The sequence below is a fragment of the Gymnoscopelus microlampas genome (assembly GCF_963454915.1).
Source record: "Gymnoscopelus microlampas genome assembly, chromosome: 8".
NCBI lineage: Eukaryota > Metazoa > Chordata > Actinopteri > Myctophiformes > Myctophidae > Gymnoscopelus > Gymnoscopelus microlampas.
The window spans coordinates 1,925,268-1,951,178 of NC_139945.1; the positions used below are offsets into that span (position 1 = coordinate 1,925,268).

General features: G+C 41.3%; 1 protein-coding gene across 1 annotated transcript in view; it reads right to left on the minus strand.

Annotated features, from left to right (window-relative positions):
* Nucleotides 1-19,036, minus strand: part of slc6a4a (solute carrier family 6 member 4a) — a 42,314-nt gene extending 23,278 nt beyond the window's left edge. The window contains exons 1-4 of the mRNA XM_084065189.1: nucleotides 18,691-19,036; nucleotides 16,625-16,890; nucleotides 11,834-11,968; nucleotides 7,377-7,599 (exon numbers count right to left, since the gene is read on the minus strand). Of these exons, the coding sequence (XP_083921315.1) occupies nucleotides 7,377-7,599; nucleotides 11,834-11,968; nucleotides 16,625-16,890; nucleotides 18,691-18,917 (851 nt within the window). The 5' untranslated portion in view covers nucleotides 18,918-19,036. The remainder of the gene's footprint in view (nucleotides 1-7,376; nucleotides 7,600-11,833; nucleotides 11,969-16,624; nucleotides 16,891-18,690) is intronic.
* Between the last annotated feature and the right edge of the window lie 6,875 nt (nucleotides 19,037-25,911).

Below are 25,911 nucleotides of genomic sequence, written 5' to 3' on the forward strand. Positions count from 1 at the left end.
AGTGGGAAAAGTACTCACATTTTCCTTTTTACTTTAAGTAAAAGTATCAATACCCAAACTATGCAGAAATGCTCTAAGTAAACGTCCGGAATTCAAAATGTACTTAAGTAAAAGGAACAAAAGTATTGGTATCAAAATGTGCTTAAAGAGTACCATACCAAAAGTAGAAAGTATAGTCATTATGCAGAATGTCCTGTTTCACATGTTTATAAAAGGAATAACATGTATGAAAATCTTTTTGAAAATAGCAGATCTACAAGCTCACAATGCGTCGCGCTGCAACGCATTGTGAGCTTGTAGATCTGCTATTTTCAAATGTCCGAAATGTGTATAGGGCTGAAGTGCTTAAAGGGATAGTTCACCCCCAAAATGACTTTTTTTCCTATGTATTAGTCACCCAATGGAGACTTGAATTCATGGATATTTTATAGTTTTTATCTCATTCCTGAGACAATAATTTGATGACCTGCAGCGGTTCCGGTAGGAGACACAAAGCGTCTCCTTTGTGTCTCCTACTGGAACCGCTGTCTCCATGCGGTGAATAATCCATAGAAAACATTTTTTTTTTGGGGGGTGAACTATCCCTTTAATGTATGTTTTGTAATCATAATCAAAATCTACAAAGTAACTAGTAACTTAAGTTCTCAAATAATTGCAGTGTAGAGTAAAAGTACAATATTTGCCTCTGAGATGTAGAGGAGTAGAAGTAAAAGTACTGAAAATTGTAGAAAAAAAAAAACATCCTCAAAATCGTACTTAAGTACAGTACTTGAGTAAATGTACTTAGTTACTTAACGCCACTGTAAAGCCAGAGAGGTTAAGCACACAGCAAAAACACGGCTACGGAAAAAAAAAAAAGCCCAGACATGATATATGTTCAAAACAGGAAGTTCTGGCGCCGTGCAGCCGCGGAGAACGTCAAGGAAATCTCTTATATACAGTACCCCCAATACCTGCATTAGCACACAGTCAGCTGAGCCCTAAGTACCCTGAATCTGTCTCGCCTCACATCAGACGGATAGGTGCAGTCTTACTCGCTGCTGATAAGCAGTGGTGGAAAGTAAGTATATTTACTCAAGTACTGTACTTAAAGGATCTACTAGATGAATACAAAAATAATAATAATATTTAATATCATATTGTTTATGTCCCTCAAACGTTTATCAAAAGGTTTGAGCCTAAATCAAGCCTCAGATATACTCATTCACACTAACTTCTCTCTGGCTTATAAAGCACTTTCACCTGCAATACCACAGTGTCCTGTTTGGCACGGGGCGCTATTGAGCCATTTTGTATGCATGTTATCTCCTGGTTCTGTGTGGAAAATAAATAAATAATAATATATATATATATATATATTATATATATATATATATATATATATATATATATATATATATATATATATATATATATTTTTTTTTTTTTTTTTTTTTTTTTGGGTTGGAACTGAAAAACGTGAGGTATTGTACCCTGACGTGACGTGACGTCAGGGACCAAATCAGTTTGGCCTGTTTTGAGACCAATTTACAGAAAACCCCAGATTTGCTGTGAGAGCCTGAGTGTTCAAACTGGGGTATTTTGGGGGATAGAAGAGAGGTAGGGGAGACCAAAAACACACAACAAAGAAGAAAAAGTAAAAATTCATGGTGTAGTCCCTTTAAGTAAAATGTTTAGGTATTTGTACTTCATGGTAGACAGACGACCCCCCTCCCCTTTTTTTGTATATATGTTTTTTTTTTTCATGCTTTTTTTTGTACATAGTGGTATTTTTTCTCTGTATTTTCATGTTGATTTTTGAACTGTTTCGTCGGACCTTTTAGACAAAAGTATTATAAATGTAACTGTGTTGTTTTACATTCTTTTACCTAATAAACATTTTAATCAATCAATCCAATTTCCAATACTTTTACTTCTACTCCACTACTACTATCTCGGAGGTAAATATTGTACTTTTACTCCACTACAACTATTTGAAAACTTTAGTCACTAGTTACTTTGCAGATTTTGATTATTATTACAAAACATACATTAACCACTTCAGCCCTATTTACATTTCGGCCGTTTGAAAATAGCAGATCTACAAGCTCACAATGTGTTGCATTGCGACGCGTTGTGAGCTTGTAGATCTGCTATTTCAAAAAATATATAAATACATTTGAAAACTCGAAATGGGGACATTCTGCACAATGAGCGCTTTTACTTTTGGCACATTAAGTACATGTTGATACCAATACTTTTGTACTGTAAATTTAAATTTCGGACTTTTACTTGCAACAGAGTACTTCTACATTGGGGCGGCAGTGGCTCAGTGGGTAGAGTGGCCAGGTAGAGTGAACTGGAAAACCGCAAGGTTCCCAGTTTGATCCCGGGCTGGGGCGCTCCCCTAGAGTTAGTGTGGATTGTGGAAGTGTCCTTGAGCAAGACGCTGAACCCCTAATTGCTCCTGATGAGCAGGTTGGTGCCTTGCATGGTTTCCTCCTCCATCGGTGTGTGAATGGGTTAATGGCACGATCAATGTAAAGCGCTTCGGATAGAAGCGCTATATAAATGCACCATTTACCATTTTACCATTTACATTGCAGTATCGATACTTTTACTTAAGTAAAGAATGTGAGTACTGTTTCCAACTCTGATTAGCACACAGTCAGCTGAGCCCTAAATACCCCGAATCTGTCTTCATGACGGATAGACGGCGTCTTACTGGCTGCTGATAAGGCCGAGCCAGCATACTCCTACACAGTGGGAAAAAAAACCTGTGGGTGTTAATTCAGCTCTGAGGGTGTTCAAAAGAACCCTCAAAAAGGGTCCGCTCCACACTGGTTAACACTAATTCATTCCCCTGGCAGCCCGGAATGAGAAACATTACTTTTCTCCTCTCAACCCATTAAAACCGCGGGAACGCAATCTGTGCAACCAACTTTAACCATTTTTAATACTTTTGACTATTCAAAAATAGCAGATCTACACGAGCTTGTAGATCTGCTATTTTTTTTTGAAAAATCGAGAGAATATGTGCACGTCTTATATGTTTTTTAAACCCATTAAGACCTGGAACGCATCTGTGTCACTTTTTCATTTGAGCTATAAAAGCATTATTTGACACTTTGGCTATTAAAAAATAGCAGATCTACAAGCTCAAAGCGTGGCACCGACTGCCACGCTATGAGCTTGTAGATCTGCTATTTATTTATTTTTATCGTGAAAATGTGTGCAAATCTTTGAATATATATATTCTTATAAAGCAAACATTTTTATCTTTGCTTCTGGCGGTCCATGGAATAATACATTTTGAGATGGGGGTCCGTGGGCCAAATACATATCATGTTGGGGGTCCTTGACATGAAAAGAGTCTGAGCACCACTGATATAGAAACATACGTTTCTACGTTTTTCCAGATTTTTTTTTTTATTATGTAAATATTAGCTGATTTAGAAGACATTTTTTAGAATAGGCTTCAGGTCTCAATGGGTTATATTAAGGCGAACATTTTTAACTCAAATCTTTGCTTCTGGGGGGGGGGGGGGTGGTCTGGAACTACATATTTAGTAACCTCGCGTCACCAGTCTTTCCACCTCGGAGGAAAGCCTGGTATGCGTTACTTAAGACCTGTGTGATCCAGTCTAGGCCACGCCTACTGAAAAAAAAAAATAATAATAATAATAATCCTCTTTCCGGATTTTGCCCATCCGGTTTTGCGGTGCCGCTTTGTTTTGGTTCCCCAATCCCTATTTAAATGGAATAGAATTTCCCCGTGGGATAATACGGATAATACAGACGCTAAATAGTCTCCGGAAAGTACACTCACATTTATATTAATAAAAAAATCACACCCAGTGTGAAGAGAGTGGTGCCTTTGAAAGTGTAACTGGTTGCATCCTTGTGTTGCAATCAGCAACAATATGTTGTCACGTGAAGCTTGACCAATCAGCCGTGCTCAAACATACGGACGGACATACGGACATACGGACACACGGACAAAGTCAAATGTAGGAGTGGTTGGCACCACTCAAAAAAAAAGAAGCTAAACTACGCCGCATCAAGGATTTTATCAGGACGGACCTATTTTGGGGTGAGACGTCTTTCCGGATTGTGCGATCCGGTCGCCTGATGGCGCGGATGACGCGCATGGTGACGTACGGCTACTTCCGCTCCCGACCGGATCATATACCCGAAAAGCTTTGCTTCCCAGCCTACATGTTTAGAGATGGGGGTCCACGGCCAAATACATATCATTTTGGGGGTCCTTGACATGACGTTGACAAGTTTGAGAACCACTGATATTATAGCAACATCATTTTTTCCAGAAACTGTTAGGATTTAGAAGACATTTGTAGAATCCCCCAGAAGCAAGGATTTGAGTTACAAATGTTCGCTTTTAAAAAAATATATAAACTAAAGATTTGCACAAATGTTCACAATTTTTTTTTTTTAAATAGCAGATCTACAAGCTCACCGAGTGCCGCGCTATGAGCTTGTAGATCTGCTATTTTTGAAAAGCCCAAAGAAATGTTAAAATGACACACAGATGCGTCCCCGGCCTGAAAGGGTTAAGAGAGATCTGGTTCAGACCAGAAAAAAAAAAGAGTTATTTTGGGGCTGTGTTGCGTCTGTGTGTTGACTTCCTCTGTGTGTGTGTGTGTGTGTGTGTGTGTGTGTGTGTGTTCATGCGGCCAACGTTTTTCTAATTAATGTGTTATTCTCTCATCCTGTGTCTCCTCTCCCCTCCTTCCTCCCCTCTGCCCTGGGCTCTCCTCTCCTCTCCACTATCAGTGACTTCTGTTGAAAGTTCATGTGGGAAATAAACAGTGTCGGAAAAAAAGTACTCAAAGGTTTTACTTAAGTAGAAGTATCAATGCAATGTAAATGTACTATTACTATTACTATAATCTCTCAAGAACAGATTCTGCTCTACGTTTGAATCTGTCGGTAGCCGTGTTGACAACCCGTGTGCATTGGTTTCAAGTGGGCGTGCTATCAGATCAGGAAGCAGGCCGCGCTTTACCCAATCAAATGTAGTGGGCGGGATTCACGTGTCCGTCGACCCTTCCCCCTCAAAACTAACCGAAACTAATTTAACAATAGCGTCCGCGGAGCAGACAAAACCACAGAAAGATATTCACATTTTAACTTGCTCTTTCATCATAGAAACAAGTGGGCTTATAACCAAAACCATCCATGTTCTCTGGGAGAAGTGGTGTTAAGGTTCCGTGTAGAAATATTGTTAGAGGGAATGAAAACATAGTCGCACCACCCGGAAGTGGAGCGGTGAAGGCAGACCCAAAAACCCGGTTTCCTTGCGCACGTGTGCTGCGTTTTCTTCCGCCCAGAGCTAACTGAGATAGAACAAACAGCAGAAGTCGCTGTTTTTCATTTTCAGTTAGGTCTGGGTTCCCAGATTGCTATTACTATTTTCAAATATCCTAGGTATAAAATAGGGCTAAAGTGATTAATGTATGGAGTTAATAAACTTTAACTAACTAACTAACTAACTAACTACCTAACTAACTTCCATGCAGTGTTGATTTTGACAGCAAATTTGTATTTAGTTTTAGTCTTTTGAATAAAATTCCATTTAGTATTCTAGTAATCTGAAATGACTCGACTAAATAGTTGATTTTGTCGACTAAAATGTATGTTGGCGGTGCCTTGATGGCGTCGTAATGGTTGATTTTACACTTGGTTGCATGCTGAAAATAGCCGATCTACAAGCGCACAACGCGTCGCAGCGCGACGCGTTGTGCGCTTGTAGATCTGCTATTTTCAGAGCGCAACACCCAAGCGCAACCAAACATAAAATGACTTGTTTTTTCTCTACTGGATCTCTTCTCCACTAGATCCCTCACTAACATTTTAGTCTAGTTTTTATGTGTTGATTGTCACTATATTTAGTCTTAGTTTCAGTCATCATAGTCTGGTTTGATGTAGTTTTCGTCAGTGAAAAAAGGTAGTCGACAAACATTTTCCGTCATGGTTAAATAAACACTGCTTACATGCCACTTACGTATAGAACTCCTCCACAGCAGGGGAGGTGATCACATGAATGATTTATCGTAAATCGATTCCAATCGATTCAAACTGGTGACAATTTAAATCGATTTAATAAAAAATGTATCGCGACTGTATTGAAAAGAGGGTATGAGAAAACAGTATTGTAAAAAAAAAAAACGAGAGAAGAAAATCATGGCTTAATAATAAATGTCTGGAAAATAATTATGTGTTTAAAAAATCGTGAGAAAAATCGTATAGTATAGTATAGTGAGTTTAAAATAAGGCTGAAGTGGTTAATGTACGTGTCATAATAATTCATGTCCGCAAAGTAAACAGTAACTAAAGTTTTCAAATAATCGTAGTGGAGTAAAATATTTGCCTCTGAGATGTATTAGTGGAGTAAAAGTTACAATACTGAAAATGGAGTAAATGTACTTAAGTTACTTTACACCACTGCTACCACTTACGTCAAGGGTGATGCAACTTTGATGATGTAGAGGAGGGCCACTATATTTCCACACTCACTCCAGAGGGACACATTGCATATACTGTCTCTCCGTATTATAACTTTTTTCGCCATTCTATGTCACTCAAAAGTAGCAAAAAATAGCCGATCTACAAGCTCAAAAGGCATCGCAGATGTAGAATTGTAGATCGGCTATTTTTGCTATTATTGAATTGGAATCCTGTTTTTTTGTAGTTTTTTTTTTTTTCAAATGCATTTAGTTATACTTGTTATATACATGTTAACTTTATGATTTGAATACAAATGCATTGGACATAAAAAAGACAATAGAATGTTAATACTAGTCATTAAGCTACTAATATAGACTGAAGTCATTAAAGCGGCTCATGTTTGTATGTTTGGAATCATAACAGCTGAAATCAATAATATATCACTATTCTGATATTAACCCATTGAGACCTGAAGCCGATTCTACATGTCTCCTAAATCCCAACAGTTTTCTGAAAAACGTATGTTTCTATATCAGTGGTGCTCAATCTTTTTCATGTCAAGGACCCCCAAAATTATATGTATTTGGCCGCGGACCCCCATCAAAATATGTTGTTCCAGGGACCCCCCAGAAGCAACGATTTGAGTTAAAAATGTTCGCTTTAAAAATATACATATTCAGAAGATTTGCACACATTTTCACAATTTTTCAAAAATAGCAGATCTACAAGCTCGTAGCGCGGCACTCGGTGCCGCGCTACGAGCTTGTAGATCTGCTATTTTCGAATAGCCCAAAGTGTAAAATAATGCTTTTTAGCTCAAGTTTAAAAAATGACACAGTTCCAGGTCTCAATGGGTCAACCTGGCGGGCCGCGTTATAAGTGAAGGTGGGGGGCCGCCACTTGCCCCCCCCGTGTATGACGACACTTACGTGTAGAACTCCTCCGCGGGCGAGGTGGAGTCGTTGGACCAGGTCACGTTGCTGTCGGTGGACATGTAGCGGTTGCAGTGGGCCGTGTTCCAGGCGTTGGAGCAGGAGGACCAGGGCAGCGTAGAGCGAAAGGAGGACAGCAGGTAGTACAGAGCCCACGCCATGATGGTGTTGTAGTAGAAGGCGATGTACAGAGCTATGATGCAGATGGCGAAGCCTATGCCTGTGTATGGAGGGGGAGATCATCGGGGGCGGATTAATTCGATGCCCCCCATTAACAACACATTGACTGCCGGAGTTGATTCATAATTTATTCACCCACTGCCAGGGTTTTTAATCATTTTTTTGATAGAAAAAAATGTGAATTATTTGTCCGTTTATTTTTTAACATTGAAGTGAATGGATTTGAAAAAATTAAAACATTTTATGTCTCCTAATTCGTTGAGAATAACGACACAGATGTTATACTCAAAAATTAGAGAAACATTTTAGGAATTCAAAAACAAAATGAAAAAAAAAAATTAAAAGGGGAGAATTCTCCCCTTTGGCGGTGGATGTGTTTTAACTCTTTTAACGCCATTGACTCGAAAACGCGTCAATTGCTACTTAACTCATATACTGCCTAGAACGACTAAAACGACTTCTGTCCATAAGCCATGCCTGCCAAGAACGACTAAAACGACTTTTTAAAAAAAATTAAAAAAATAAAAATATATTTTTTTTTTTTTTTTTTTTACATTTTTTTTTTTTTTTTTTGACCCAAAGACCAAGGAGATATGATTTTTCGAAGATATAGACTCCCATCCACTTCCTTGTTAACTTAAAACTTAAAAATTCTGTATCTCGGCTCCTGAGTACTTTTTTTTTTCAATGAAAAATCTTGGCGGTGTTCAAACAGGCCAGAAATAATTCTGGCAGTGAATGAGTTAATCCACCCACGCCATCGACGCGCTAGACGCGTTTATAGCGTTTTCACTGTTTAATCTGTGATCGCGCCGTTCTGTTTATATTTCACCATCAGATACTGTTTCTGTTTTTTTCCACACTCACCCGGATCCAGATTCATCTCTCGCATGATCTGTGTAAACCACTTTAACCATTGGTTTATACTTTGGGCTACTTTGGGGCTATTCAAAAATAGCAGATCTACAAGCTCATATAGCGTGCGCTACGAGCTTTAGATCCCGGATCCCGCCACAGGGATTCTTTTTTCTTTTTTAAATTTTTTTTTCATACACAATGTGACCTCCACGGCGTTTCAAAGATCGTCGATTTAAGGCGATTACGTTGGCATGCGGATCCAAAACGATGTTTAATATCTTGGCAGGTAATGTGTTAATATGAAAAAGACGCGTTCCCGGCCTGACTGGATTAAAGGGCTGCTATTATGTCAGACACAGTGTGAGTATTGTTGTATTAAAGCTTTGATCAGGTATCACAACACAAGAGGACAATAAACACACACAGACAGACGTCTAAGTGCTCCCACAACACATAACCATGTAGACATTAGCCAACACAAACACACTACATCCTGAAGTCTGACCATAAAACCTGTCTCTCCCTCTGCGTGTGCGTGTGTGTGTGTGTGTGTGTGTGTGTGTGTGTGTGTGTGTGTGTGTGTGTGTGTGTGTGTGTGTGTGTGTGTGTGTGTGTGTGTGTGACCTCATTCCGTAGCACTTGTTCTATATAGCCTTGACGACCATGCCGTTTTGTGCAACGGTTAAAATGTAATACAGATCCGTGATTCTCGTTTTCATGTCAAGGACCCCCAAAATTATATGCATGTGGCCGCGTTGCATTGGCACAATTATTATTTTTTAAATAGCAGATGTACAAGCTCATAGCACGGCACGAAGTGACCAGCTATGAGCTATGAGATTTGTTATTTTTTTTATAACCAAAGTGTAAAATATTAACTATTTTTTCTGGGGACCCCCTGGTGTCTGTCTGTCTGTCTGTCTGTCTGTCTGTCTGTCTGTCTGTCTGTCTGTCTGTCTGTCTGTCTGTCTGTCTGTCTGTCTGTCTGTCTGTCTGTCTGTCTGTCTGTCTGTCTGTCTGTCTGTCTGTCTGTCTGTGTGTGTGTGTGTGTGTGTGTGTTGTAACTACAATCGTCAATGTAGTAGGTTCAGTGGATGCATTTGCAATTTCTGTGGACTATGTAGCTTGCACACAAGAAGGCATTTCTCACCGGTGGACTCTACCAACAGCCCACGCTACGTGACGACGCCCCCCTCCCGTGAACAGCTACCGGGAAGAGAGGCAACAGACCCGGCGGCCTTCCCGCGGTGCGGTGGGTCCATCCGCTGTACGAATAGCAATGCGTGGACCTCCAGGCCCATTAGAATAACTACAGAGAGCACTTTAACACCAAGCAGCAGCGCAAGACTAAGAACTTTGTTTCCTCTGGTGATCCAGCCTATAGGACATTATACCCACGGACTGTTTGTTGGAGGGTTTCGAACAACTTGGGATGCCCAGAGACGAGGCAGAAAGGCTGGCAAAGTATTGTGCTGTCTCTGCAGCCATATGTGGCTACTTGGGAGTGCTGAGTGACGTGTGTGATGTATCACAAGGACGTATCCATGAGTTTGTGAATGTAACCTTTACTGCGCCTAAAATATGTGGGTCCCTGTATGCTTTCCCTGTGTGTGGACATACATACATTGTTAAACTGTGTGTGTGTGTGTGTGTGTGTGTGTGTGTGTGTGTGTGTGTGTGTGTGTGTGTGTGTGTGTGTGTGTGTGTGTGTGTGTGTGTGTGTGTGTGTGTGTGTGTGTGTGTGTGTGTGCGTGCGCGCACACGTGTGTCGTGTGCGTGCGTGCGTACGTGTGTGTGTATGTGTGCGGCATGTGTGTGTGTGTGTGTGTGTCGTGTGTCACTCAGTCGCTCTGGCCCTCAAACAGTCCAGTAAGTATTATTATGTTGTTTTTTTTCGAGGCTAATTCAACTTTGTGTTCATTGGTTTTAAGTGGTTGACATTTCCACGCGGCACAAACATTATTTACATAAATATCACATTTCTAAGCAGCTGGGCTGGCATTTGGCGAAACGGAAATGTGACAATTTACATAACAGAGAGAGCTTATACATCACACTGCATCAACAAGGAGACGCACGGACGCACACAGAGAGAGGAGGACGCTTCATAGGGAAACACATGGAGGGGGGGGGGGGGGGGGGGGGGGTCAGAGAGGTGGAGCCAGCTGTCCCTCAGGGAAGAAGCCAAGTCGTTGTTCTCTGGGGAGAGAGAGAGAGAGACGCTGATGTCTCTCTGTCCCTTCCAGACCAAGACTTTGTACATTTGTGACCATTTTTGACTGGAGGACAGTCATCTCGCTGGTGCCCATTGTTTTTTTTTTTTTTTTTTTTTTAATGTTTCAAACATTAACGTAACTAATAAGTGGGCCGCACGACCCGGACATGACCGTAATAATCCTACAACGGGAGCAAAAATATTTTTCAAAAAAGGCCCACTGGAATTGTCCTGGAATTGTCCCAAACTTCCCAGTGGCCAGCACGTCCCTGCTGGTTATTAAAGTATCCATTCATTCATTCATTCATTCAATCACTCAATCCATCCTACCTTTGAATAAAGGACAGATGTATTGAACAGTGGCGTATAGCCAGAACGCTAGCCGAGGCTGGGCTTAGGGAGTTGCGGGTGGGTACACATGCACATGCGCGTGTTTTTCAATGCTTTTTTCGCGGGTTTGTGACGGAATTCGGGTACCTATATATACACACACTATTATCAAAACATTTTTTAGACATTTATTTTTTGGGTGGGCAGAAAAAAACAAATGGGTGTGCCTACCTATGGTATTGAATAAAGGACATAATTATGCATTTCCTACCTTTGAATAGAGGACATATGTATTGAATAGAGGACAGATGCATGTCCTACCTTTGAATAGAGGACAGATGTATGTCCTACCTTTGAATAGAGGACAGATGTATTGAATAAAGGACAGATGCATGTCCTACCTTTGAATAGAGGACAGATGTATGTCCTACCTTTGAATAGAGGACAGATGTATTGAATAAAGGACAGATGCATGTCCTACCTTTGAATAGAGGACATATGTATTGAATAAAGGACAGATTTATGTCCTACCTTTGAATAGAGGACAGATGTATTGAATAAAGGACAGATACATGTCCTAACTTTGAATAGAGGACATATGTATTGAATAAAGGACAGATGCATGTCCTACCTTTGAATAGAGGACAGATGTATTGAATAAAGGACAGATGCATGTCCTACCTTTGAATAGAGGACATATGTATTGAATAAAGGACAGATGCATGTCCTACCTTTGAATAGAGGACATATGTATTGAATAAAGGACAGATGCATGTCCTACCTTTGAATTGAGGACATATGTATTGAATAGAGGACATATGTATTGAATAGAGGACATATGTATTGAATAAAGGACAGATGCATGTCCTACCTTTGAATAGAGGACATATGTATTTCCAGATGGAGATGCAGCCACTGCGGTGGAACTGGCCCAGGGCCAGCTCCATGTAGAAGAGAGGCACTCCGCCAAACACCGCCATCAGCAGGTAGGGCAGCAGAAATGCACCTGGAGAGCAGATGATACCGGAGGAGATAATAAGAGCTTTATAACCATTGACCATGTAGGCATTTAGAAGATGGAGGCTGATAAATACGGCTATTTTCACAACTATTATTTTCATTTTTATTCATGAAATACTTTTGAAAAATGTTGTAATAGTTTTTAATTGATGAAATGTTGTGATTTCTTAAATCTTTTGAAATGATAATAACGGTTAAAAATGGCCAGGAAAGTGGTAGAAATGGCATTCATAAAAATCACCTTCCTAAAATGTCCATGTCCTCACACGTATGGTATTAAAAACCTGCATGCATGGGTGTGTGTGTGCGCGTGCGTGTGTGTGTGTGTGTGTGTGTGTGTGTGTGTGTGTGTGTGTGTGTGTGTGTGTGTGTGTGTGTGTGTGTGTGTGTGTGTGTGTGTGTGTGTGTGTGTGTGTGTGTGTGTGTGTGTGTGTGTGTGTGTGTGTCTCTGTGTGTGTCTCTCTGTGTGACATGTGGGTAGAGTAGAGATAAGGTTTGATTGAGCAGCTGGCTCAGAGAAACAGGTTATTAAGCAAGGAGAAAGAGACCGCGTGCGTTCCCACAAAACACACAATTAATACGCTTCTCTGTCTCTATCTCTAAGTGTCTCCCAGTCTCCATCTCTGCCCCCCTCCCCTCCCCCCTCCCCCTGACACGCACACACACACACACACACACACACACACACACACACACACACACACACACACACACACACACACACACACACACACACACACACACACACACACACACACACGACACACACGACACACACAACACAAAACACAAAACACAGGAAATTGCAAAGATTTTATTATTGCAAATTCAATAAAGGTGCAACGGGCGTCTCGCCTGCTGCTACGCGCCACTAAGGTGTGTGGAGAGATACCACAGACAGACAGACAGACAGACAGACAGACAGACAGACAGACAGACAGGGCCCACTTGCAATCACTGCTCTAGTCTAGGTCATTGGTTCTCAAACTTTTCAGGCCACGACCCCCCAAAATAATCATATTTGAACTGGGGACCCCCCAAAATAATCCTATTTGAACTGGGGACCCCCCACCCTGACAAGCACATGGGATTGTAGGAGGTGAGGTGTTGCATTTAGTTTGACTCTGTTCCACAGATAAATATTGTGAAAATATTTGATCTACAAGCTCACTGTGAGCTTGTAGATCAAATATTTTCGCAACTTGTGTCTCTTTCTTAGGTAATATTTGACACTTTGGCCAATGTTTGACCATTCGTTGATTACTGTTGATGCAGTAATGGTCTTATTTTTATTTCATTTTAGAGGTATAGACCCCTTAACAGACGACGTCACACTGATAAGAACCAGTATGCGCGCAATGAACCCCATTCTATCAGGTCTCACTAGGACGCGCCTCACTAGCTATTTATTTACATTACATTACAGTCATTTAGCAGACGCTTTTATCCAAAGAGACTTACAATAAGTGCATTCAACATATGTAGGGAACGAAACTACTAATCACCAGAAGTCTTAAGTGCATTTTCTGCAAAAACAAGCAACTAAGAGTATACCTAGCGCTAAGGTAAAAGTGCAATATATCAGCTACCTACTTTCTTAAACAGATGAGACAAAATAGCTAAATCAAATGAGCACGAGCTAAAGCAAATAAGTGTATCGACTAAACACGATCCAATAAACAATACAACAACAATAGAAAACAAGCGTTCGTACAACTAGTTAACAACAAGTAGGCCAGGCAGAGAGGAAGGGTAGTGTGGAAGGGTAGTGTAGCCAACACACAAGAGGGGGTTGAATGAACTGAAACCAGCGAAACCCTAAAACAACATGTTGTGAATTGATTGCATGAAACAATCACCTGTGTGTCCAGTCTCAATGTTGGTAAACACATAATTGGTCTGTTAAAAAGGTCCTCAGACAGACAGACAGACACACTGTAGGATATTTGGTCTGATTATGCTGTCTGGGACCTTTTTGTTGGGCTCGCCGACAAAAAAAACCCGATCTGACGCAGGTCGGGCTGTGATCGGGGAGGTTTTGGTCGCTGTGTGTGAAAGGCTCTACGAGAGGATGCGGTCACAGAAAAACAATCCCAAAGTCGCTTATAATAAGCGGACACGGCAACACAGTCATTGACTGCTTCTGCACACTTGACGAGAGAGAGAGAGGGAGAGGGAGAGGGAGAGAGAGAGAGAGAGAGAGAGAGAGAGAGAGAGAGAGGGAGAGGGAGAGGGAGAGGGAGAGGGAGAGAGGCATATCACGGGAGACGTCGATTAAAATGAATTGGAATAAACACAAATGTATGTATTGGGTCTGACTCTGGAGATAGCATCCTAGTGAACTATCCTACAGTGTGTCAGCCCTGGTCGGTGATCAATCTATAGTGTGAAACCCACAACGATATATGAATGACAGCCCATTTCAACAAATAAACTCCTGCAGTGTGTAAATGCTTAACGATCAGACGACTCCCCGACCACTTTAAAAGTCCTACAGTGTGTACCCGCCCTTATAACCTGTGCAAACACACTCTGCAGGAGCCATGCCTCGTCGTTAAGACACAGACACACAGATCAAAGCAGTATAGACCCCTTAACAGACGACGCCACACTGGTTGCGAGCGATAAGAACCAGCGTTGCGCGCGCAGGTCCAGCACCGAGGGTGCGTTCGGAAATTGCGCACCGGAGCGCACTCGCCTATTAGTTTGTATTGGCCCAGTGCGCTCAGTGCTGTATTTCCGAACGCACCCTATGTGTTGGGAATTGATTGCATGAAACAATCACCTGTGTGTTCAGTCTCAATGTTGGTAAACAAATAATTGGTCTATAGTCTGGACCAAGGGGTGGGCTCCTGGGAGGTCAAAAGGTCACAGCGTGGTGAATGTGGGACAGTAAGCTGGACTCTATAGTCTGCAGCAGCCTGAACATCTTTAAATATGTGTGAAATGTGGTTGAGTCGTCATCACACGCTGCAGGACATGATCTTATAAGACTCTCTTATGAGATTATCCTAAACATGCAGAGTCTGTTAACCCTTTAGAACCACTTAAACCATTATTTTACACTTTGACTATTCAAAAATAGCAGATCTACAAGCTCATAGGGCGGCACCGAGTGCCGCCCTATGAGCTTGTAGATCTGCTATTCACGCCGTTACTGCCACCGCGACCAGGCAAGCTCTACCCAGTGGTGTAAAGTAACTAAGTACATTTACTCAAGTAATGTACTTTAAGTACAATTTCAAGGTGTTTTTTTACTTTACCGGAGTAATTCCGATTTTCAGTACTTTAACTTCTACTCCACAACATCTCAGAGGCAATTATTGTACTTTTACTACACTACAATTATTTGAAAACTTGAGTTACTAGTTACTTTGCAGATATACATCATTATATTATAGAACACACATTAACCACTTTAGCCCTGTTTTATACCTAGGCTATTTTCAATCATTTTAGTACTTTTGCTTACGACTGGAAGCATATAGTATTTATGACAATGTTTATTAAGGTAATAAAATCAAGTCTAAAGTTCGGGGAAAAACCCACCCGCTTGCATTAACAGTTATTTCTTTCTGACACCAGAAGGGGTAAAACCACAGGCCATTCATATGAACTGTCACTTCCTATAGAGCCTCCATTTCAAAGGCTCTATTCACCTGTTTCCTATAGGCTGTGTGTTTTTCCACTTCCTGTCGATTTCATTGGATATCGTTGGTCATCTGACCAGTTTCATTGGATTTCATTGGATCAAATCGACAGGAAGTGGAAAACACACACAGCCTAGGAAACAGGTGAATAGGATGACGGGCCCTTGCTCTACAGCCACCACGACAAGGCAAGCTCTACCACAGTAAGAAGAGCCAGGCTGGCAGAGGGAGTGTAGCGCCCAGGATTACCTAGACCATAGTGGTTTTTAACCTTTTTCAGGCCAAGGACCCCTTAATTGATATACATTTGGCCGCGGACCCCCAATTGAAAATGTTTTGTGCCAGGGACCCCCAGAAGCAAAGATATCGGTTAATTCAGTAATCAGAGTTACTACAGGGGGTCCGCCAAATCTTTGTGTGATAAGATTTTTCTTTTTACATTAACCACTCGAAACCTAGCATCCCTTTTCTGAGGAGAACTTTAGCCAAAAATAGCAGATCTACAAGCTCACAACGCCTCGCGCTGCGAGGCGTTGTGGGCTTGTAGATCTGCTATTTTTGGCAAAGAGGTATAGGTGTAGAGGGAAAAAAGGCCAGAACAAGTAAACAAAAAAAGTATAATCTTAAACACAATTTTATACAATATAGAGGGGTCCCTGCTTCATCTCTCTCTCAGCTAGGGGGCCCTTGGCCTGAAAACGTTGAAGACCCCTGGTTTACAGTATGTAGCCCATGGTGACATCGATCAATTCTGGATTAAAAGCTTCTAATATTTTAACAATTCCCCAAAATGTGCGTTGCAATTTTCTTCTATAAATCTCACACTACTAAGGCAGCCGGCGGTTCCGCGCGCCGCGCAAGGTGCCCTTTTTTTTTTACTTGAGCACCTGCCCCTCAAAATGTCTGTGCACGCCACTGACTGGGTGAAAAAAACGGGTTACAAAATCACGGGGGGAAAAAAAAGACCCAGAAGAGCCAGTCTAACAGCTCACCTCCACCGTTCTGGTAGCAGATGTAAGGGAAGCGCCACACGTTGCCCAGGTCCACGGCGTAGCCAATCACAGACAGCAGGAAGTCCATCTTCTTGCTCCAGGTCTCCCTGGGCCTCTCCAGGCTGGTCTGCTGCACCACCAGCGTCCTGAGCCCCCCTAGTGGCATGGAGGTGCTGGTGCAGCCGGCCCCGGAGCCGGGGGCCGGGCCCGGGCCCCCCGCCGCGGTGGTGGTGGTGCCAATGGGACCCTCCCTGGGGCTCTGAGGGCTGGGGGGGTGGGGCATGGGTTATTATTATATTACAATTTATGGAATAAGGAAAACTAGAATTGAAAAGAACATTTTAGTCGACGGAAATAAAAAATGAGGTTAAAAAAAATATATAGCTATAATTAACTGAAACTGTATTGTGTTAACAACACTAGCTAAATCTAACTAAAATCATAGAAAAATAATCTAAAATGTGTCAGAATCCAATGTTTTTCTTTAAAAAAAATAGAAAAAAAATGCTTATTGAATCTCGCCCCTGCCTACCCTATAATACAATTAAAAACAACTTAACACATTGTGTGCCAGAGGTTTATTAAAATACTGTACGTTCAGTGCCTGCAAATCTTCCATCCACTTAAGCTGATATGTTTCGTGCTGTAGAAGCCCCGACGCGGAAGTGCATGTAAACAACGCGTGCGTGCGAGACGGCGGAGGGTCCCGACTAACGCCTGGAACAATAATATTTCTAACGCGATCCTCCATTGCGGAGTGATCGCCCATCGAAAACGGCTCACTTCCACCACGTTAAAAAGAAATGGAGATATTTAGTCAAAGCTTTTAGTCAAGGAGTTAACATTGGAGAGGCCGACCGGAAGGATTTTTGACATGGATCCACATCCGGCCTCTCCTTCTTAGAGACTCCTTGGATGATCCCAAAGTTTCGTTAGAGCGCCCCACGTGGGCCCCACGTGCCAAAAACGGTCCGGACCGTTTATGGCACTCCCCGCATGGATTCTAAAAAACGGTCCGGACCGTTTTTGGCACACAGTGGCCCTCATTTATCAACGCGGTGCAGCCCGAATAATGAGCGTACGGCGTAATCACCGCACCTTTCGGCATTTATCAATATATCCTGACGTGGGCTTTATCCTACGGTATGCTGAGATCTCACGTCTGGTCGAGACCAGTTGTTGACGTTGGCTGCACCCGTTTATTCCATTCTAGACCTGCGGAGCACCATTGTCTGACTGTCTGACAAGCATCTGGACACATAATCCACTCCTAAATGTGTATATCTACACTAATAAATAATCGCTGTGAAAATATATAATTTTATAAAGTAATTTAAACAAACTGCTTTAACAGTCATTCAGATAAGATTGTAGATCTGTCTGTATTGAAAATAGCAGGTCTACAAGCTCACAACAGGTCACATTGCGACGCTTTGTGAGCTTGTAGATCTGCTATTTTCAGCGCAGCAGCGCAGCAGTGCTTCTGCGAGAGAATTTTCGGGAGCCCCGACCATCTTTTCACTGACCGTGAGGTCTACAAACTTACAGCAGCTTGTCCTATGTTATGGAGTTATGTCATAGAGAGTTATGTAGGCTACACAACCTGGCTGGGTTAAGGATATAAACCCGACGCTCCAATATTAACGTGGCGGCACGGAATCACTGCATTCCGCCCGAGTCTCATGTACCGCTACGCTACGGACACGGACATGAAAGACAAAGTTGGGCGGGCGCGTGTGTGTGTGTGTGTGTGTGTGTGTGTGTGTGTGTGTGTGTGTGTGTGAGAGAGAGAGAGCGAGAGAGAGAGAGGCGTGTGCGTGTGCGGCGAGGCCAGCGGGGGAAACTGTTTCTTATTGGCTTTTCATGTCTTTGGTCGTATTCTGGTTCGTCTTCATATATATATATATATATATATATATATATATATATATATATATATATATATATATATATATATATATATATATATATATATATATATATATATATATATATATATATATATATATATATATATATAAATGATCTATGCAAAAACTAATATAAAAAGTAGAAACTGTATTAACCTGGAGGCAGGGAAGCCGTTGGACACCTGCTGGCCAGAGGGGGAGCTCTTGAGCCCTTTCTCCTTCAGGCCGTCGGCCAGCATCAGCCTGCCGTTCTCCTGCTGCTGCGTTCTCTCCTCCTCTGACTCCTCCTCTCCTCCTCCTCTCACCTCCTCCTCCTCCCTCCCTTTCTCCTTCTCTGCCTCCTCCGTCTTCATCTTGTTCATCATCAGGTCTTTAGCCTCCATGATGGATGCCTGTGTTAGTTAGACCAGTGTTTCTTTTAAAACGGGGGTACGGGACCCCTAGGGGTACGAGGGAGGTATTACAAGGGGTGCATCAGAGCAAGCGGAAGAAAGAAAATGTATTTTTTTACTGTTATTTCTTTTTAACGATAAAACATGGAGCTGCTGATCTGTGAGCTGTTAAACCTGAGTGAATAAAGTGTTCTTTGATGCTATGCTGTGGTCGTCTCTTGCGGGACGTCTGCAGTCGGGTAAAAGGTGATAAAAGGGGGTTTAAATGGGGTACAACAGGGTAAAAGTGGGTAAAAGGGGGTACTTTGGGGTTGTAGGAATCAGGGGAAGAGGGGAACCGAGGAAAGAAAGACGTTTTAAGACGGTTGGAGGTTGAGTTGTGGTTTCTGTTGAAGGGAATGTGACTCTGTCTGATAAACGTCCCATCAGGGGTTTAGGGTACAGAGTTATTTTATTTTTCAGCAAAGATCTTTTGATTTTTGGGTCTTTTGACTGATTGATTGATATATCGAGGTGTTTTTTTTATTGTAATCAGCTGAATAATGAAGTGTTTATCAATAACAGCCTGTGTCTTTTTATGTCATGTGTTTAATCTGTGATCCTGCTGAAGGGTTGAATAAACGTGATGAGGACGAGGACGGGTCAGGGGAGCGTGGGGTTCAGATGCAGTTTGAGAGGGAGGTGTAGGGTGATGCTAGACGAGGGGGGGGGGGGGGGGCTTGGAGACCACTATGAAACCAACGGGAGAGGAGGCTGTCTGGTTGGGATGAGATGGAACGCACTGGAAGGAACCAGGGGTAGAGGACAACCGATGGAGAGGACACAGGACGGGACGGGACGGGACGGGACAGGGTCAGCAGAGGTTCTAGAGGAGGCGGCTCTTGTCTTGGCTGTCCTCCTCCGCAACCCGTTCCTCCTCTGAGAGACAGACGGCGACGAGACGACGGTTCCAGACGAAACTGCAAAAGACAGACACAGAAAACGACCATTTAAACCCAGAACCCTCAAAGTGGGGTCCGGGGACCCCCAGGGGTCCTTGAGGGAGTTCCAGGGGGTGCCCAGCTAAATGATAGATAGTTAGGAACCAAATGGACCCGTATGGGTCTGTAACTCTGAGACTGTACAAATGGAACCAAATGGACCCTTATGGGTCCGTAACTCTGAGAGTGTACAAATGGAACCAAATGGACCCTTATGGGTCCGTAACTCTGAGAGTGTAAAAATGGAACCAAATGGACCCTTATGGGTCTGTAACTCTGAGAGTGTAAAAATGGAACCCATTGATTTTACAATATAAATTGGGGTCCCAGAGATATAAATGCCATTAAATAGGGGTCCGTAGCCTCTAATGCATGTCAAATTGGGGGGTCCTTGAAATTAAAACGGTTGAGAATCACTGCTGTAGGGCCGAAAAACATCTTCTCTTATGGGGGGTCCTTGGCATGTATTTTCAAATGGGGGTCCGCGGGCTAGTAAGTGTCAATTTGGGGGTCCTTGACATGAAAAAGTTTGAGAACCACTGCCATAGAGTACAGAAGTCCTAGTCTCGCGTAGCCAGACCCCACAGAAAATGAAAAACAGCGACCTCTGCTGTTTGTGATTTTGTCTGTGGGGTCTGGCCGGAGGCAAATGGAAGACCAGTGCACAGGGAAACCGGGGTTTCATGTCTGCCTTCAACGCATCACTTCCGGTTGGTGCGACTACGTTTTCATTCCCACTAACAATATTTCTACACGGAACACTAACACCACTTCTCCCAGAGAACATGGATGGTTTTGGCTATAAGCCCACTTGTTTCTATGATGAAAGAGTAATTTAAAATGTGAATATCTTTCCGTGGTTTTGTCCGCTCCGAGGACGCTATTGTTAAATTAGTTTCGGCTAGTTTCGAGGGGAGAAGGGTGGATGGACACGTGAATCCCGCCCACTATATTTGATTGGGTAAAGCGCGGCCTGCTTCCTGATCTGAAGGCACGCCCACTTGTAGCCAATGCGCACACGTTATGACGAACCTCTCCGACAGATTCCACCGCAGGGCAGAATCTGTTCTTGAGAGATTACAGAAGTCCTGACGTCACTCGTTCATCCCCAGGTTCGTAAAGTCATGTCTCTATGGAGAATAACATTGGGTCAGCTTAGAATCGTCTCATATAAGAATTGTGTTCCAAAAATAAACAAACTGTATCGGCGATATTGTCAGGGAGGAGGTTCTGTATCGTTTATGATAGTCAGTCACTCATATTTGATACAGTCTGTTTCTGGCGAAAATGTAAAGGTAGGGTAAGTGATTTTCTTTGGTTAAAATAAGTGTTAAATGGCTCTATATTCTGATAGTACTCATTGCTATAGAGTGTTTGTTCAGTAAAAGGAGTCTCCTTGTCTCTCCAGCTCTTTATAAAACAGAAAATGCATTTTCGTTTCAGTTTCAGTTTCATTTCCAATTTTATCCAATCAGGATACAGATTAAACAAGTGAAATTGGAAATGATGACACTAAGAAATGAGCAGGCAAAATTGGAGCTGGAACACTATAAAGATGAAGCTTAAAAATGGGTACTTTCTCCTGATTGGCTGAGAGTTTGACACGTACCGAAAAATATATTTTCTGTTTATTAAAGAGCTGGAGAGACGGGGAGACTCCTGTTACTGAACAAACACTCTATAGCAATGATTACTATCAGAATATAGTGTTTTAACCTTTTAACAACATACTTTTTGTTTTAACCAAAAAATATCACTTACCCTACCTTTAACTAATTCGGCGGAAGTAACATTATCGTCAGTTGATGCTTCATATCCATAAGAGTCAAACCGCCGGGGTCATTTGTTTATTTTTGGAACACGGTTCTTATTTGACGCGATATTAAACACGTCTATGGGGATTCAGAACGGGGGTGGAATAAACGAGAACCAGGTAGGATGTGTACATTACGTCAGACTTCGGTGGCCTATGGACCCTTCGCTGAGCCCCACCCAATCCACTCTGTCGGACCAAGGTCTGGCAAACTCTGCTTCTCACCTATTGACCTGCCATGTTAAATGACGGCTTTTCCCCTTATAAATAATCCATCATTTCAGGAGCAAGAGCTTCAAACTACCAAGGCCTGCAGTAGGGCTAGTTAGTAGGCTATGCACTGGAAAGATGTGCATGACATTATTTCAATAAACTAAAAACACGGGACATGTTAGAGGAATAAACAGTATCCAACTCAATACACTTTAACATGATTATCATTTATCACTGAATTATCCCTGAGGCCCTACAGTCTACAAGATGTCTTCTAAATCACTCATGCTCACACTTTTTCATGGACCTAATATGACTGGATCTCTCCTTTAAAGGACAACTTTGTTTTTTTACAACCAAGGTTTATGTTTTAGATTGTAATTAAAGTAAATAAAAGATGAGTGTTAAAACATTTAAATTTACTTCTTTCTATAGTTTTAGCAATTTTCACAATCTTATTTTACAGTGGGTGGGGGCATTCTCTCCGGTGGCTAAAGATGTATTTTTTTACACAATAACCCAGCGTTTTCTTTATTATTATTTACAGTAGCTCTTCTAGCCCCCAATAACTCACATCTGGCCATCAAAGACCACAGGACCTTTTTTATTGTGTAAAAAAATACATATTTAGCCACTGGACAGAATGCCCCCGCCCACTGTAAAAAATATCGCGAAAATTACAAAAACTATAGAAAGCAGTAAATGAAAAAAAAAAAATAACACTCATCTTTTATTTACTTTAATTACAAGCTAAAATACAAACCTTGGTTGTAAAAAAACAAAGTTGTCCTTTAAATGGATTTAAATCGTCACCAGTTTGAATGGATAAATGGTTACATGCCTATAAGTCCTCGACGTTGAGAAAAGGTTCTGAGAAGCATTAATCTAAGTCACAGGGAAGCTGTGTCACACAGCCCGGATCACAATGACTTCCATGTGATCCAGAGAGGATACCAGAGAGATAGACTCCACTGTGTCTGATGCAGCCACGAGAACCCAACGCTGTCCAAATGAAATAAATCCACATCAGTGTGTGTGTGTGTGTGTGTGTGTGTGTGTGTGTGTGTGTGTGTGTGTGTGTGTGTGTGTGTGTGTGTGTGTGTGTGTGTGTGTGTGTGTGTGTGTGTGTGTGTGTGTGTGTGTGTGTGTGTGTGTGTGTGTGTGTGTGTGTGTGTGTGTGTGCGCGCGCATAGTTAATTTCACAAGAGAGATGGATGCATTCAGAGGTCAGGTTTGGAGTTATAAGGTTTTGGTTATGCCTGAGAATCCCAATACGTGTAATAAGGGAGGTGATTTAACTACAAACTGATGTCATTCAGAACTTATGATTGGTATCCTATATACATTTTTTAACTCCAATCTTTGCTTCTGGGGGGGTCCCTGGAACAACATATTTTGAGAAAACCGTTTTTTTTTAAATAATGTATTTGTAGATCTGCTATTTTTGAATAGCCAAATAAATATAAAGTGACAGAGATGCGTTCCAGGTCTTAATGGGTAAAAAAAAACGAAAATTGCATATCTACAAGCTTGTAGCGCGGCCTGAGAGCTTGTAGATCAGCTATTTGTAGATCTGCTATTTTGAATTTGTGCTCCCCCCCACACACTCCCTTAGTCCATATTCTTATTTTTTATTTTACAGTCTATGCTCCATGGTGAAGGGTTAGAGGAGTTAACAGTGGAGATGTGGGTCCAAATAACAGTCTAACAGAACTCTAGCCAGGACATGTTATTGACCTCTCTCTCTCTCTCTCTCTCTCTCTCTCTCTCTCTCTCTCTCTCTCTCTCTCTCTCTCTCTCTCTCTCTCTCTCTCTCTCTCTCTCTCTCTCTCTCTCTCTCTCTCTCTCTCTCTCTCTCTCTCTCTCTCTCTCTCTCTCTCTCTCCATTGCTCTCTCTCTCTCTCCATGAAACCATTGCTTTGCTTACATAACCTGTTCCTTCTCAGATAACATGGAGAATAATATGAACTGAAAACCACATGATACAGAAATATGAAAAAGGAAAAAAAACGGGTGCTGACAGGCAGAGAAGAGACTTTCACTACATACAAATATATATTGTTCTTTTGAGTGAATCTTGTTAACCAAAACTAAAACAAAATACATAATGAATTAGCCTCTTAAGCCCTATTTCAAATAATAGTGACAACAGATCTACAGAAAACAGCGTTGTGAGCTTGTACATCTGCTATGTTCACTATTTTTGGGAGAAAAAAAATATCCCCCCTAACTTTCAATACTTTGGCTTTTCAAAAATAGCCAAAAGCTCATAATATGAGCTTGCAGATCTGCTATTTTTGAACAATCGTGAAACTTTTCTTTGAATAAATACATTCTTTAAAGCGTTTTTTTTTTTTTTTCAAGCAGAAATCAGGCGCTGACAGGATAAAAAAAAAAAAGAAAGAAACAACAATGGATACTTTGAAAGAAGTGGAATAAAGGCAGATCTGATAAAGACAAGAGCAGTATGTACCTCTTTGCCTGGCCTACTTGTTGTTAAAGGACAACTTTGTTTTTTTACAACCAATGTTTATGTTTTAGATTGTAATTAAAGTAAATAAAAGATGAGTGTTAAAAATGTTAAATTTACTGCTTTCTATAGTTTTAGCAATTTTCACAATATTTTTTACAGTGTTTTCACAGTGGGCGGGGGCATTCTGTCCGGTGGCTAAATATGTATTTTTTTAACACATTAACCCGGCGTTTTCTTTATTATTATTTACAGTAGCTCTTCTAGCCCCCAATAACTCACATCTGGCCATCTCAGACAGCCGGACCTTTTTTATTGTGTAAAAAAGGCATATTTAGCCACCGGACAGAATGCCCCCGCCCACTGTAAAAAATATCGCAAAAAATGCTAAAACTATAGAAAGCAGTAAATGAAAAAAAAATGACACTCATCATTTATTTACTTTAATTACAAGCTAAAATATAAACCTTGGTTGTAAAAAAACAAAGTTGTCCTTTAACTAGTTGTACGAACGCTTGTTTTATTGTTGTATTGTTTTATTGGATCTTGTTTAGTACACTTATTTGTTTTAGCTCTTGCTCATTTGATTTTGCTATTTTGTCTCATCTGTTTAAGGAAACAGGTAGCTGATATATTGCACTTTTACCTTAGCGCTAGGTATACTCTTAGTTGCTTGTTTTTGCAGGAAATGCACTTAAAACTTCTGGTGATTAGTAGTTTCGTTCCCTACATATGTTGAATGCACTTATTGTAAGTCACTTTGGATAAAAGCGTCTGCTAAATGACTGTAATGTAATGTAATGTAAGTGCAGGTCCAGCAGTGGTGGGAAAAGTACTCACATTTTTTTACTTAAAATGTAAAAGTATTGAAACGTAAAAGTATCAATACTGCAAAGTAAAAATACTCTGTTACCAGTAAAAGTCCAGAATTCACAATGTACTTGAGTAAAAATACAAAAGTATTGGCATCAAAATGTACTTAAGGTACCAAAAGTAAAAGTACTCATTATGCAGAATGTCCTATTTCAAGTTTTCAAATGTATAAAAATATTGCGATGCGACACATTGTAACAGATTCTGGTATCGTTACTTTTACTTAAAGGGCAAGAGCACTTAGGTAGAGGTTTGGGTTGTGTAGTTACCATGCCATGATATAACTCCAAAGGTGGACTAGAAATAATTAAATAAATAAATTGAATAAAATAATTGCTCCATTGATTAGAATTGACTTACATTGTAAGGTAAAACAGCTCTCAAAGACACTCTTTTAGCATGTAAACAAACACAAACAAAGCTGATTCAGACAATACAGAACATCACCAAACCCACTACTGTTTTTTTTTTTTTAAATAACATCTTTAACTTCCTGTTGATTTTACTAATTGAAGATTCGGATCCAGATCCACAGATCCAGTCTGGGTTTTCTTCTTAATAAAATATAAAAATTAACAGGAAGTTGCACGCACGCGCGTGCGTGCGTGCGTGCGTGTGTGTGTGTGTGCGCGCGCA